Source organism: Urocampus carinirostris, chromosome 3 (genome assembly GCF_059441175.1).
Source record: "Urocampus carinirostris isolate Australia breed hairy pipefish chromosome 3, RoL_Ucar_1.0, whole genome shotgun sequence".
NCBI classification, from domain to species: domain Eukaryota; kingdom Metazoa; phylum Chordata; class Actinopteri; order Syngnathiformes; family Syngnathidae; genus Urocampus; species Urocampus carinirostris.
The window spans coordinates 21,462,862-21,479,817 of record NC_142351.1 but is presented as its reverse complement, the minus strand read 5'-3'; the positions used below and the strand labels follow the sequence as shown (position 1 = coordinate 21,479,817).

Genomic DNA, 16,956 nt, shown 5'->3' with positions numbered 1-16,956 from the left:
ATCAAGTCATTTTTTATTTGTATAGCCCTTAATCACAATTAGTCTCTAAGGGCTTCACAAGGTATTACATATAAGAAGTTTAGGTTATTCGTATGCTAGAGTAGAAGTGAGTTTTAAGACTAGATTTAAACATTTCCACCGAGGTTGCAGATCGGATCTCAGGGGGAAGAGCATTCCACAACACCGGTGCCCGGATGGAGAACGCTCTCGAACCAGCGTAACACTTCTTGGCTCTTGGGATCACCAGGAGACCGGCGCTCTCGGAACGAAGGCTTCGGGCCGGGACATAGGGGGAGATCAGATCTGAAAGATATCAGGGGGAAAGACCATGTATGATTTTGTATAGTAGTAGGAGAACCTTAAAATCGCATCTTAGGGTAACAGGGAGCCAATGCAGGTTAGCCAAAATTGGGGTGATGTGATCGTACCATACACACACACACACACACACACACACACACACATACATACATTTATTTTATTATATGAATCAAGGAAGCAAGGTTTTGGATGCTCTGAGGAGAGTGATGAGTAACAAGAGTATGAGTATGGATTTTAAGAGGGGACTGTATGAGAGTGTGATTGTGTCGACTGTGTTGTATGGTGCAGAGACTTGGAGCCGGAACACAGATTTAAAAGGAAATTAAATGTTTTTGAGATGAGGTCTTTAAGGAGTAGGTTAGGAGTGACAAGATTGGATAGATTGAGAAATGAAGTTGTGAGAGACAAAAATAGAGTAGTAATGGAAATGAGCGTGTGGATAAGAGAGTACTCGGTTGGTTTGGACACATGAAGAGGATGGATGAGGAGAGAATGTTGAAGAGGATCTACAGAGCAGAAGTGAATGGAAGGAGACCAAGAGGAAGGCCGCGATTGACGTGGATGGATGGTGTTTTGAGTGCACTGCAGGAAAGAGGTCTAAATCTAGTTAAAGCTAGAGCTATTGTTGGTGATAGGAAAGAGTGGAGGGGTGTTGTAAAAGGATAGTGGGATGTTTGGGCGCGTTCTAAGGGATGGGCAGGGCACCTGTATGATGCAGCAGGGGTAAACCAGTGAAAGCTGTCGGGCCCTGCTGTTAAACAAAAGAGTATGTTGTGACACCCTGACCCAAGAGACATGGCCGCTTTCTTGTGTCTTGTTTCATCTGGACGGGCGAAAGTATGACCAACTTAGGTGCCTAACTTGTTTGGGTGTTTGGGCATTTGGGTTGGCCATGGTCCAAAATTCTTTGGGTTTTTTGCTATTTTTCCCTTTTATTTTCTTTGTTATTGTATGTGTTTGTCTTGCTGTCGGTCACCCCTCTTGAGGGATATGACCAAGGTAGATATATATATATATATATATATATATATATATATATAATATACTGTACATATTATATATATATATACACATACATATATCATATATATATATATATATATTACATATACATATTATATATATATTATATAAACACACATATACATATATTATACATATATTATATATATATTATATATACATATATATCTATATATACAATATATATATACATATATATATTGTATTATATATGAATAATTTTACTATACTGAACATATATGATACTGTATATCTGCAACAACACAAGCTTGCTATAACGGGAACTCCCCATTTCAACCAAATCCCCAGTGATAGGACGATCCCAATGATAACAGCACGCACAACATTCCATCTGAAACAATTTTCCTGTTTTTATTCCAAGAAAAAAAACATATCTTCATCCCAAGTGATAAAATAAAAACAAACTTATATTATTAATTATAACAATAATCATAAAGAGTTTAAGTGCGACAATTATTTTTTTGTCTTTCGTTCGTCGCTTTTCTCCATGTCGGTATTGGTCATGATTAAACATGCAGCTAAGGATGTTGAATATGATGGTGGTGGTCGTGGTGGTGGTAAGAAGACAAACATTAAAAAAATAAATTGTCAAGCTATCACTGGAACTTAAACTCGCTGGTCAACAACAAGGAGGGGTAGACTTCAAGCGGTTAAAGTGTAGTAGGAGGTGCCACTGTCCATCAAATTAGCCTTCCACACACTTTATTGTGCTACATAGTCAAAGGCAATCTGTCTGTACAAACTAGATTGGAAACTTAATTTGCAATTGCAAGCCAGCAGAAATTCAACTGATAGCATGCTAACTTGTCAAAAAGAACCACAACAGTTCAGCCGCATTAAGCAACAACACTTTTATGCTGCTGTGGTTTTTCCCTTCCACTGAAGTACAACAGACCATGAAGACATGTTGACCTTGTATAAATTTCCTGTTGTCCCAGCCTACTACTATCAGAAAACACAGCACAGGAAAATCTCGTTTTCACAAACAGTATATTAGCATAGCAGCTAGTTAGCTACTACACTTTACAAGATGACGCCGCGACTTTGCCAGTTTGTGTTTTGGTTGCTGTGCAACAGCTTAGTGGCAGAGGCCGTGAATCCCTATATATATATATATATATATATATATATATATATATATATATATATATAAACAGACGAATCAAAACAAAGTGCGGGATATTGGGCAGTATTTCTTCTTGAATCACAAATGCACTACATTCTTTTTCCAAGTGAAATTAAAGTTCTCTATATGTTTTATGAATCCAGTAGCAAAATCCACTTGGTCTTATTCCTTTTGGTTCCGATCAATTGGCTAATTACCGCAGAGTAGTGAAATCATAAATGCTTAGAGCTCAGGTGACAGTTCACCTGCTTTCTGAAGGTGAAGCGTGATTGGTTGTTACACTAGCTCTGAGAAACATCATTTTCTTTGAATAGCAAATGGAAAAATTAGGATTAAAAAACCAAAAACATGAAGGCGTTAACTCAAATTCCGCTAATGCAATAATAATTGTAATATTGAGCATCGGTGTTTAATCAAATCCTATTAAAAATGCAAATATTTGACAAGTGCATGCAAGTTAACAGAAAGTGAAAGTGAAGTCATCCCTGAGAATGTGCCCAGTATCCCAAACTTTTTGAGAGCAGCGCGACTTGTGCAAACCAGAATAAATAATTTAAAAACAAATGTGAATCTGAGTGAGGTCATCTGACAACATTGTTTGTCTGTAGCCAAAAGTTGACTTGTGGTCATAATAGGTCATCGTAATGCGGAACATGCAAGCAAAAAAAGTGCATTTTTTGTTCCCATGGATTAACTCTCTCATGTGACTTTGTGGTTAGCGTTCACCTGACTGGCTTGCAAAGCCAGAACCTGCTCAGGTTCCCGAAAGGATAAAATGACAAGCGGGAAAGAACAAACGAATGTGGTTTGAGTGAAAAAAATGAAGAAAATAACTAATTCTTTCTTCTGGCTTTGTCTTCAGTGGTTCACTGGGGGCAAAGAATTCATAGGTCACGCATGTGCGTCCATCAGCTACTGTCAGGCGACGCTTCCCGCTCTCGATGTTGTACGGAGCCCCCCTGATGTTTCATGCTGTCTAAATATTCCTGCTGGGAAACAGCCAGGACTGATGCCAGGATTTCGTCATCCTCCCAATCACTTAGACCTTTGAAAAAAGGGGAAAAAGATGATAAATACAGAGGTTTTTTTTCCACTGACAAAATCGCCAAGCACATTAGCAACCGAGGTGTTTATTTTATGGCTTGTAGTCTATAATGCTATAGCATCTTAGACACAGCTGATAGCACGATAGCATTGGAAGCTAAAAATTTTCAATATTGCTAATTGGTATCCTGCATTTATGACTTCAAATTCCAATGAAAATCTGAGATGCATAATATTAGATACTGCCTTATATAAAAAGGTAATATCTCAAGTGCAGCTGTTGTTATAGGTATGGAGGCAGCGTTTGAAAAATGAGTTAGCAACTCAATTATTCTATAGTAAAAGCAACTAGTTACCGGGGAAGGTAACTATTTAGTTGTTGTATGTCAAAGGAGTTTTCTGAGCAGTATTCGAGTCGTTGGAAGAACAGACAGGTAGTTGTGTTATAAAACGTTGTAATATTTATTGCACTTCAACAGCAACAGATTTTCCCTACACTCGAAGTGCAGCAAATATAAATAGTAAACAATATTAAATAACAAACAGCAGCAAACGATATGAAGTGAGTTTAATAAATTAAATGAAAATAAGACCAAAAACAAAATACAATAACAAGACGAAAAAAAAGAGATAAATGATGAAAAAAATAATAAACTTGACATTGTTAAATAAACACAGTAACACTGAAAAATACAGTAAATAAAATTAGAAAATAAATCTACCGAAAAAAAAAAAAAAACTACAAAACAATTTTCAAGTCAACAACACATAATTCTCCCAAAATGGATACTGACCAATCATAAGACAAAAAAGGCTTCTTGGAGGGAACCAGCTGTTGATTAAAGGAAAGCCGGTTCCCGTTTCATCTCCTCCAAGAACCTTGGAGCCGTTTCGTTCGCTAACGTCGCGGTCAGTTGCAGAGGCAATGACAACAGCCGCCTTCTCTTTCGGCGCTTTAGTATATACAATATTCGTAATCGCTATTTTGGTGACATGACATCCGAAAAGACGTGACTTGAAAAACTCGGAGGAGAACGGAAACCCACTTGATCTAAAGTAACGCACCATTTTAGACAAGTCAGTAACGGTAACCGCGTTGTAACAGCAGAAAAATTAATTAGTTAAATTACCCTGTTACTGAGGAAAAAATAACCCTGTTACGTAACATTAGTTATAATGACGTTATTCTCACCTCTGAGTACAGCCAATACACTTCTGGGACTAACTTACTGGATACAACACAGGTGTTTACTACCGTAAAATTCGGACTGTAAGCCGCGTTTTTTTCTCCACATGCTTTCAACCCTTCGGATTATGCAATGACCGGCTAATTTGGGCATTTTTTATATCGGCTGCCAGGAGCGCCAGAGTAGAAAATCTAAGAGTGTGCATGTGGAATATATGTGTCGAGGAAGACGCAAGTTTCATGTAACTTTGCACTTTGTGCATGATTAAAACTAGCATGAACAGACCCTCATCATGGAAAAGGTGTCAATCAAAACGGGTAGGGCTAATTACCATATTGGGAATAATTTTATGAGTCTTGTTCATTTGTTAACGGAAATAATGTGGTGAAGCTAACCGATTACCAGAAAAAACATCCAACAAAGCAGTCATGTTTAAGGCAGATTCCTATTTATCTCTCGCATTATTGTGGGTTTTTGGAAAATATTTGACACGTTGGATTCTATGGATTGTCCTTGATGTAACAAAGCCATTTTCGCAGACATTCAAAGAAGTTGAAGAATGCCAGGGGATGTAACGGTGAGTTCACCGGTTTGATAGTTTTCGGGTGTCTTGTTTTAGACTGACTGTGATGTTTCTCTGATGGTTATTTTTTGAAGTACTCATTATATCTTAAGTCCCAATAGTTCAGGCTTTCCAATGATATGTGGTATGACGTATTTCAGTGACCGGTGACATCGTACAGACATGTATTTGTTTATCAAAAGTCAGCCGGCAGGCCAGCAGAACGTTAAAGGGTTAAGGTACCAAATATTATTAAAACTCTTTCTGTGTACCTTCTTCTTTATTAATATCTCATGTTTCAATGTGGGTACATGCAACTTATAGTCAGGTACGGCTTATGTATGTACAAAATGGCTTTTTATTCAAAAACGTAATGGGTGCTGCTTATAATAAGGTGCGCTCCATAGCCCAAATTTTACCATTATTAACATGTTGAACTGTGGTACGTTGATTCTCTGTTAGCATGTCACAATTAACCAGAGTTCGGCTACTGTGCAGGCCTGACGATTACCACGCATTCGATGTCAATGACATCACAATTTTGGCCTCAATACATTTTTGTCCCAGCGGTTTCGTTTCAAGGACATTATTGGCCGATGATTTTCAGTCCCCTGAAATTGGGAGCGTCACTAAGATTTTACCATAAAAACAAAGAGTTCAAAGGGAATAAAAAAAAACTACCAAGCCTACATGGTGGGCAATACTTGGTATATCTTACCAAAGGCTGTAGGTGACATCTCCTGCATGATGGCTCTGTACTCTAAATGATGACGACTCTGATTACTTGGACCTGCAACCGTACAGACACACATATAACGCATATTTAAAAAGTGCATGCTCAGAGTCACCCAGGAAAATATTTCACCTGTATGATTGCAAATCTCTGAGTTTTTTTCAAATCTACATATTTTGTGTTGCAAACTAAAAGGATGCACAGATTCTTAGATGCATACACGGATATGCTCTGGTTATAAGGCAAAGCATGTCAGCTTCTGATAACACAATTACGAAATAATGGACAAAAGGTTGGGAACCTTTTTGACCCAAAGAGCCATAAATGCAACAATATTTTGATGTTTTTTTTGAGAGAGCCACACCATATGATTTAAGACAAAATTCAACAAAACCGCCAAACCGACTCTCCAAAAAAAAAAAGCTAATTCTTCAGCGCATTTTATTTTACTGTGTGTGTGATGTCAGCTGATCTGGTAAAACCTATGAATTAATAATTATGCCAGAGGCTGTGTCCCATATCAATATAAATACGGTTGGTTGGAATTCTTAACCACTTGCGTCATAACGGCACCATTCCTTGTGCTGTGTCCTGGTGGCATCCCTCTTAAGGCCAACAAATGTTTCTATTCGGCCTCGAACCTCTATTATGTTCATTGTTTGAGTATTTGACAAACACTTGGAATTTTTATAGTTTTATACTAGAGAATATGTTGTTGTTTTGTGCACTATTTTTCTATTTGTGCAAAACTTTAATATTTGAATAAAGAAGGAAATTTAAAATGCATTTTTTAAATCCGACATTCGGGAATTTGACTGATATCGGTATCGGCTTTTTTATTTTAAAAACTGGGTAAGAGGAGCAAGTGTGAGCTTTACTTTGAAGCAGCCTTATTCTCTCACTTGCTCCTCTTGTTTTAGGGAAGCAGGTTTTAGGTGGGGACTGATATATCATCTGGCCTGGAGAGTGATGGGCGCTACTAGGCTGTACTTGCACAAGATACACCACAGGAAGTGATAACCCTATGACGTTTGGTTAAAGGATCTGTGAGCTGCGAGATACTGATTGAAACACAGTGGCTAATTCGATGCCTGTGAATTTGGGCTTCTACAATTTTAAGCATTTTTAAAACTGAAACATACAATTTAATTTGTTTTCATTCAAGAATGTTTCACACAAAAAGCGTTCCCCAAAACCCATCATGCAACTTGAATTTACCAAAGATTTTCCAGAAAATTCCACATTTTAGAAGCCCAGGTCATCGGTGAGTGTTACCTGGCGCACAAGGCGATGGAGGTTTGTTGAGGATAAGAGCAGCACCAGAGGGGGAAGGTGGCTTCATGACCGTTGATGGGGTGCTGCTGAGGTCTGAGTGGGCAGGGTCAGTCTCTCGTTGCCGTGGTGACCGAGCAGCCCAATCCTCCAGGCAACTGGAGGCTGCCGCTGTTGCAGAACTGCAGGTGGCGCTTGCTTTCCTGGGCTGGAGTGGAAGAAATTACCTTATCAGTAGTAGACAGAATGTACTTCCACTGACATCCACAAAGATGCAAGTTAAAAAAATGGGAATTCGTATTTTTTTAAAGACAGAATATTTTGGATTATCTCATGGAAATCATTTTGTTTTGGAGTAGGCCAATTAGCTCAAAATGAAGGATTACTTATGGATTCGTATGAATTATTTTATAATGCTTTTGTTAAGTTAAATAGAAATTGTATTTACAGAATGTTGTATACTTGTACATGGCCATTGGTCTTGAAAGTCATAATAGTATTTTTTTTTACATTTCTGCCGTATGGATTAATCACCTTAATTTCGTCCACCTCAGGGGGCATCTGTTTTCCTGCACTGCCATTGGCTGTCACTTGAAAATGGCAACACATTGCCTATAGGGTCTGTTTGAGTCACATGACCGGACTCAGAAAGCAGGTGAGCCGCTTGTGATCATTACCTGACCCTTTAAATCCGTTAAAGCTGCTATTTTAAGACCCACGGCACAGTAAAATTATTCAAATAAATGTAAATGCCATGTAACAAACATGAGGTCTAGAAATCGAATAAAAGAGAATGCAGAAAAAAAAATGTTTGGGTGCAAGTCCATTTAAAGGGTGCAGCTGAGTGAGTAACGTCACTAGATTGATTAGCTGATACGCATGTGTTGAATATTCGGTTGTAAATGTTCCCCTAAAAATGGTCAAATTATAATTGTCTTTAGTTTAACCTTTGCCATTATTCTTTTTGAAAACTTCCATGTAAATAAAGTTGCGTAAAATACTAGTAGACAGCGCACTGACCTGCCGGGCCTGCTTCTCCTGATCCCGAAGCCACTGCAGGTACGACTCCCTGGCCACCTGCTCTTCGATGGCCTCACATGTCGCCTCCCAGTCGCTTGCTCGCTTTTTGTCCTCCAACATCTGCTGCTCAATCCAAGACTCCTCGGATGTCTTGATGGCGGACTTCATCAAGGATTGGTCGGCATACTGGGTAAGCCGTACAAAAAAGTCAGAATATCGTGTAACTTTTTGATATGTTGTATCTGAATAGTTTTGTGTTCGAAGTTCCTGCCAACCCCTTAAATGTAGAATTTAAAGAAAAAATTCAAATGCTACATACCTAACGTTATCTTAGAAATGATGATCAGCACTTCAATGCTTATGTGCCCCGACAGTGGGATTAATTATCAAAGAGCACATAAACACAATGTTAAATACTTCATGTTAAGGTATATTTGGTGAAATGTTTTAGAAAATTGTTTTAACTGAACATTGGAAAGAGATTTAATTTAATGAGTTGTTTTATATCTCAAATAAAGAAAAATAAGACATTCCTGCAACACTTTTCATTGAGGAACCTCATGTGTTGCTATTGTGGAGAAGGCTCCCAAATAATCTATTAACAGCACAACATTTATGCTACACATTGCAGAATAATTCAAACCTTTAACCACAACCTGAAGCCTGTTGCTGAGAGTATTTTTTGATACAGATCCCAAGCTTATCGCTTAAACAATGTCATTTTATAAGCAATAAAAAAAAACTGCAACAAACGTTCAATTTTGTAATTTTGTATTTAAATATGTTTTTCTAACTATTTCGTTTTAAATATTCAATGCCTGCGGTAATCTGTAAAGTAACTTGTGTAACTAAATTGCAGCATAGAGATCCCTTGGTTTTTAGCGGATAACAGGGACCACAACCACCTGCGAAAAGTGAAAAGCCGTCAAGTAGTGTGCACCTTCATAAAAACCCAAAGGGGTTCAACTTACCTCGGGATGACATCATTAGAAACTGGAGTATACGACTGTAACACAATAACCACTATGGAGCTACAATAATATCACACAACTAATTCTTGCAGTGAAATGAATGGTTTTGTCATTATACAAAAGTAAAACCGATTGGAGGGCTTTTCCTTTCAGTGTAAGAAAGCAATTTAGAGAGCGGCTGGATAGCATCGAGTGTCCTCGAAATGAGCCAGATCTCTGCGATGATTAAAATAAAACCGTCCCGAATGTAGCAGATTCCCACAAGTTGAGCTCCAGATCGTCTGTCTCATGGCTAGTGGACCGGCCGTTGGCACAATACAGGGCCCGCAGCGGTTGCTTAGGCGAGTTGTTAGCTTAGCCATAGCAGTAGGCAGGATCAGCAGCATCGCGCTTGCCTTCTCTCAAACGCCGCCGGTTGCTTCTGGAACCCGATAATAATCTACGGAGCACCCGCTTGTAATCACAATTTGTTTGCACTCTTCTGACTTTCCTCAGAGTTCAATTTGATTGAATGATTTATTTTCAATGTAACGAACTGCAAAAAGTTAATAGAAGCGCGAAGTAGCAAGGGCTCTCTGCATTTGGTCAGCTGCACCAACTAAAGCATCATATGATCTATGTGACATCAACAAAAAACTTTGGGCAAGGATGCAGGTTCCTACCCCTGGCTTAAAGGCAGGAAGTCCAAGCCCCACACCAATGGTGGCTTTGTTGGGGTTGACCACAGAGTTGTAATGGATGTTACGATGGTAGCTCACTCGGATAGGCTCATCGTTATTTTGGTGGATGCCATGGAAGGTGTTGATGGGCTCTGAGGCAAAAAGAGGTGACAGGGCTTAGCACTGACGCAGATAATCAAGAGTTACAATGAGTTTAATTAACAGAGCAGAGTAGGGTTGCACAATTTTGGGAAAAAAACCTAATTGCCATTTTTTAGACCAGTGTTGCAATTTCAATGCGATTTTCGATTTACAGAATCACATTCTGTGTTGTTTTATAACATGCAGCCTGGGGGTCAATTGCAGCCCGCGGGGTGATTCTTGACGCCGTATTTGTAATATGAAAGTTTCAAGGGACTGTCGTATTTGTTATCGCCCCTTAGTGGTATAAAAAAAGATTAAAATGAACAATATTTATTTCAAATATAAAATACATGAACTATGATATAAACATGCATTTTTTAAAAGTCCTTGCTTGAGAAGGTTGCATTTATTTTACATGACATGAGCTAATGGTCAGCAATCTTGCTGCCAAGGGTAACTAAAAATCTCCAAAAAGGCTTGGCAAGAAAATGGGAGGTGAAATTGAGCATTTTGGTCACTTTGAGTCTCCATAGTTTGTATTCTTTCTTGCACTTGTTTATTGGTTGCACTACACAAAATAGAGCAACATCTAGTGGTCAAATAATACACATTGCCCCTTTACGGTCAAAAAGCCCATGCAAAAGACAAATGCATCTATTGACCTTAATTCTTAAAAGTTTTTTAAGATCTTATTTGGCATAGCAATTTAAAGAATCTATTTGAGAACAGTGGAATGTTTTTAAATCAGTTTTTCTAGTGAAAAACCTGATTTGACCCAGTTTCACACGGACCCTAACTCTAGAGCAGCGCTAGGAATTAAATGGAGGTAACTATTTCAAGGCAGTGGAGCATTTCCAACTCTGCGTTGTTCACATTTTTGTTTATTTTTCCTTTTTAATTGTTTTTTTATCCAGCGTTTTTCATCATGTTTAAGATTATCCTGTGTTTTTTAAGGAAAAGGTGTTTTAAAAATGCTACAATTTTGGGGTGGGTGGGTAGAATTTGGGCACCCCCAAAAACATGTTAATTAACTAATAAAACAATAAACACAAATGGCGAGTCAGAGGAAGAAAAAAAACAGCGAGTGACACACCAGCGCATTTACTCTATATGGCATTTGGTCCATATTGCGCCGTTCTAGTTGGACAAACACTCCATCAATCAAATAACAAACTATAAATCCTTGAAAAAAAAACACAGTACCTTATGATTGCAAAATCGCACTACGTCAATTCGTGATATAAATTAGATTTAGGTTAATCGTGCAGGCCTAGAGCAAAGTTGCAGAAATCAAGTATTGTTAACACTTTAATTCTGCAAATTACAAGACCCAATTGTATTAGGTGTTTTAACAGTGCTTCAGTGAAAACCTTGGAACTTGTATTTTACAAAACAACTGTTCCACAAAAGATAACCTTCAAAGTATTGTTTTTGTTTTACTTTTTAAAATCTCAAGAAACACTTGAAATGCAATCATGTACCCACAAACGTACTAGGACCCCATCGGAGAATCTCTGGTGTGGCAAATGATTTCATAAAAATAAAACACAATATGTATATAGCTTGATAAGGCGGGGCTAATCAGAAGTTTTACATTGTGTAGTAAACATTGCAGTTATGTTACTAATTTATATTTCTATGATTGCTGAAACATTATCCCATGTACCCACGGAATAGATAATCATCCCTGCAAAGAGGATGGCGCATATAACTTAATTTTTCCTAAATAGTTGACTAACTATGGTTGCCCTAGTTAACAATTTAATAACAAGATGAGAATAAGTAGAGGGCACCTGTGCCGTACTGGTACACCTCAACTGGCCTGTTGTACATCTCAGCCATGGCCTGCATCTCAATGTGGTTGCCATGGCAATTATTTTTCCTTTTCCTGTTGATGTATGTGGTAAAGTCCTCTGTCACGTAGTTGGAAAAATAGTCTGCATTCTTCATCTGTGAGGAAAAAGTCAACTTCAAAAAACCTACATAAAATTAATAGAATATTTTCTACAACTAGTATTTCAAATATACAGATACATTCGACTGATATATTTCAGTCTATCGGTTTAGTTGCCAAATAAAAATTAAGACAATAAAAGTATCCTAATTTACTATCTTCCCTTATAAACCCAATGTTTAACATACTTAAATGCATTGGAAAAAGTTATGCGAATAAAGAACTTACCAGATAGTCCATGCAATGTTTCCTCACCACTTCGTGCATGTCCTGATCACCATATACCTGGTCAGCTGATACACACACACAAAGGAATACATATTTGTTAATGGTGATCTTTGCCTTTTCTAGCCACCCTGTTGACCGGTAAGCTATGAAGATGCAGAAGAAGACTAATTCAATTTACTTGATGACCAAGCTCGTAATGCAATTTACTCTCATGTCAAGTGATTCTAATCTTACTCCCTCACAAACCAGAAAATGCTTCTTTATTGTTAGTGGTACACAGAATAGAGTGTGTATAAATGTTTGAGGAACATTGTGGGAATAATGCATGAATGGCCCTTAGCCAATACAAACAACAGTTCTGTTTTGTATTTCTTTGGTTATTGCCAAACAACTGAAAGTGAACAAATAACTTGGGTTCTCAAAACAGGTGTACCTGAACTTCATTTGTCCCTCCTTAGTAACAGGAAAGTTAAAATGACCAAGCAGTAAACCATATTTCCAAAAACGTGAAAGATTTGGTAAAATGTATTACTCACCTACAGCTCTGAAGAGACAAGCACCATCCTCCTTCATCTTTTTAATAACGAAACCTTTCTTGTCCTGTAGAGTTTTTTCAAACCAGTTTTCTTGCTGCAAAAAGCATCACAATTATTGATTAGCATCATAACAGCCAGAATGTCCTTAGTTTCCGAGTAACTTCCTGTGTTCCTGCTCTGTTTGAACACTTTGCCGTTCTAAAACAAGCTCCAATCCTGCATGGCCTGTTGCCAGCTCACTTGAACTCTTTTCTTGAGTAGTGGAGCTGCACAGGCGAGGCAAAGAGCACACACTTTGACTGAAGAGATTGGAACACCTGACTGAAAAAATATTTGACCATGAATTAAAATTTACTATAATAATTTATTATATCAAAATATCAAATCATTTTTAATATGGGAGCAATTAATTTTCCAGTGTTCTTGTCTGTGACAGAAATAAAACCATAATTAAAATATGTCCCATTACAGCCACCCAAAGTGCCTTGATATCCTTTTGTATGTCAGGGGTCTCAAACTTTCAGCCTATTGCTTAATTGATAGTTTAAGGCCAATGCCTTAATGTGACAGTTAAAAGAACATTGTGTATTATTTGACCACTAGATGTTGCACAGCAAAATACAGCAACCGAAAACAATTGCTAAAAATCAGTAAGAATCCCAACTACAAAGTGAACTTAAAGCACAATTTTTCTTTTATTGAGCAGCCTGTTTGTTTGGGTACCTATAGCAGCAAGATGGCGGAAAATTATGTCATCGCTCTGTACATGAGAATCTTAATTCTTGACACTGAATCCCTAATGCCCCCAATAAGCAGGTAGGCCCCTTGCTTGGCTGACTACCTATTGGTGTGTGAGTGAATGGGTAAGTGTTAAGCACATTGTAAAGCCCTTTGGGAGGTCTTCATTGACTTGAAAAGCAGACCATTTACCTACAAGTATTTAAAAATAATGCACATTTATAAGATAAAAGATGTATTTTTGCTTATCATTTGAATCAATATTCTTTTTAATAATGAATGACAACTGTTTTTCCCCACCAAGAAGCACTGAGTAATAAACAATATTGTTTTAAGTGCACCTGTAGCAAATTATGCTGAGGTTTTTTGTTTGTCCTTGCCCTAATGTGGGTTTTAAATCAAGTGATGGTGTAACGGTAGTCTGGAGTTTGTACAGCCATTTGAGGCTTGTTATGATTAAGGGCTATACAAATAAACATGACTTGACTTGATATAATTATATTTATATTATTGTTTAGCGAATTTTAGAAAACAATATTTGAGAGCAGTGGAGCGTTTTATCAGATTTTCTTTGTGGAAGATTCGATTTGGCCCAACCTCACCCACACCAACTATGGCAGCCCCCAAGTAAATAGCGTTTGAGTCCCCTGGTTTATGTGAATCATGAGATTTCACAGTCATTTTGTGGTGTAAAGTGAATAATAGAAATGGATAGAAGGTAAAAAAAATGACATTTTTAATAGGAATGCACATTAATTTTAACTAAACTTCCTTCTTTCAAGTTTCACTATTACTAAAATCAAAATTCAATTTCTTTCCTCTCATGATGTTAAATTGTCACTATAAGGCAGACACAAACGCTGGTACATTAAAAAGCCTTCCCTATTTTTCGAACATTAAAAAATAAATAAAAATCAAGGCGAGCATTGTGAAATATCACAACAGAATATTGGCCTCCTAAACCATCAACAATCAGTATCTAATCAAGTGTAAATACATCAATTGTCTAGAAAATTAAAAGTCCACGTAATGTGTGGTTACCTAAAATTATGTACTTCAATACAGCAATCAATATTTTGTACGTTTTCTGTTCGTCAATGAGTTTTTGAATGCTAGTAGACCCAATCAAGTGATGCTATGCCTACGACGTGATTGACGTGACCAGAGAACAGGAATGTCAAACATACAACTCAAGGGCCAAACCCGGCCTATTGAATACAGCCCACCATCAAAAGTTGTAACTTCTTTAAAAGAAATGCAAACCAAATGCTCTCCCCGGCTGCTAAAAAAACAGTAAATGTGTAATGGAGCTGACGTTAAGCACGCAGACTGATTGAATTAATAACAGGAAGTGGAAATTCGCATTTCGCAACATGACGTGTTCTTCTGAAAATATGGCACGTACTTAAACCCTAATGTTAGGTACCCGGCGACTGCCTTTACGTTTCGAGGGTGGACAGCGATGGCACCGAGGGGAGACAGGCCAAGGACAAAGGTGGGACATGGTTTCTATCAAGGTCAGAGAAGAGACGGAGTGACAGTAGGAAAGTTGTGAGCTGCTGTAAAGAGGAAAGGGGTGGTGCAGAGCTACAAACACTGCGCTTTGGCAGAGCGCGACACCCCGGGCCCCTGCCGAACCATGCCAGCAACGTCCGCTAGCCCGACCCGTGCCCACACCCCTCTCAACTGATGGGCAGCACGTGGGGAACATACTCTCAGTAGTAGGCCCAGCTCAATTTCATTTTTATATTTTGGAACCAGTACGACGATTAAGGGAAAAATTATATATTTTTTCATAGCTCCCGCTTGAGTTTGTATATAGTGTGGTGAGTTGGTTCAGGTGTAAAGCTGCATTCACTGAATTGAATAAACCAGTTAGCACATTTAGTGTCAAACATTGAAATAATGTTTTGCCCATTGTTTCTGAATAAATGTGGTATGCTTAGAAGAGATTCCTTGTCATCCGTGATGATAATATGTAGTGTAGGCTATTAAAGTAGTATGAATGATAAAAGTTAAAACTGGAAAAACAAGGCAATACATTTCGAGTTGAAAAGATTTAACCGATCTGGCCTGACTGAGACGTGAACATCTGGGTCCGGTACCAGACTCAAGCTGAGTTTGACATTCCTGCCCTAGAACCAGCGTCATTCGGGGTCTATTTTAAGCGCAACCAGAACCCCCACAGGTAGTTAGCTATCTTTTCTCCGGCTGGTTAGCTATCTTTTCTCCGGCTTACCTGCTCGGCCGTTGCCGGGTCAACAGACTGCAGGCGAGCGGCGTTTTCGTACTCGTCCTCGCTATTGTTGCCGCCGGCTCCCTCGTCCGTTTCTTGGCTGGAACCTACGCCACCAGGACCACTCACACCAGCCTGTCCTCCTCCAGCCAACGCCGCCGAACCGGAGCATGTTCCCGCTTGCCTCCGCCTTTTACTAAGTCCAGGCCCGGAGCAGCAACCGCCTATACTCCCACCGCAGCCCACGACGCCGGCCTGCACAACCAAGTCCCCGCGGGAGGAGGCAACAAGGCCGCCGCTGCCAACACCGACCCCGCCACCTTCCCTGCCGTCACACGGCCCCGCGGAGGCCACGGAGCCACCAGGTGGAGGCGAGGCCTGCTGCGACCGGGAGCTCGCCTCGATACTCCGCCGCTCGTCTCTGGCGGAAGGCGGCGCAGGCTGATACGTCCACGGCGGAGGAGAAGCCCTGGGCCGAGCTCCGGTCCTCCCCGTGTGAGGGTGGGGATGCTGGTGAGGGTCCGCGACGTTCCGTCGGTCGCTGTCATCGGCGTGGTCCGCGACACCGGCGCTGGGTTTCTTTTTGGGCAGGATCGTCATGGTGGGGAGGAGCAGGGACGGGGGGTAGGGTGTCGGGGTAGAGGGCGACGAGTCAGTCCGCCTTTTTGGATCAAAAGACTGGATGAGTTCGGCGTCGAGCTAGCTGACTAACCGCGAATCATCGAGCAAATGTTTGCCGTCGACGCCACGACGATTCCCATCGACGTTCGGAAGAATTACAGCATTCAAATAGACGAGAAAAAAACAACAAACACGTCTTCGTCTTCCCGAGCGGGCAGCTCGTGCACAAAACATCAACACAGTCTGACGGGCCCGGTTGCGTCATTTCCGGGTCAGGGCGCGTGCTTACGACACGATCAACGTAGCTGCCGCGAATAAATAAAAAATATATTGGTTGGTTTAACCACGAGGGCAACATTTCCTGTGGTGTGTCTTGGGCAAGTACAGCCAATTTATTTATACTTTATATATATTTTTTGCCACTGAGTGAAAAATACTGCTCATCGCTCTGCTAATTACTTTTTAGCGCTGATGTCATAACCATTCCACAAGTGAGCGTTTGACGTTTAAACTGCATTTATAGTCTTTTATAAAATAGTTACATCAATTAAGAGGACATT

At 39.4% G+C, this 16,956-nt stretch overlaps 1 protein-coding gene across 1 annotated transcript; it reads right to left on the bottom strand.

Moving 5' to 3' along the window:
- Window positions 1-1,690: 1,690 nt before the first annotated feature.
- Window positions 1,691-16,651, bottom strand: otud5a (OTU deubiquitinase 5a). Its single transcript, XM_088331012.1, has 9 exons — window positions 15,779-16,651; window positions 12,802-12,895; window positions 12,266-12,330; window positions 11,877-12,033; window positions 9,943-10,091; window positions 8,310-8,495; window positions 7,293-7,497; window positions 6,003-6,074; window positions 1,691-3,536 (listed from the first exon to the last, which is right to left on the bottom strand). Exons 1-9 carry the CDS (start codon window positions 16,373-16,375, stop codon window positions 3,400-3,402), a joined length of 1,662 nt encoding a protein of 553 aa, XP_088187138.1. The 5' UTR covers window positions 16,376-16,651; the 3' UTR covers window positions 1,691-3,399.
- Window positions 16,652-16,956: the final 305 nt, after the last annotated feature.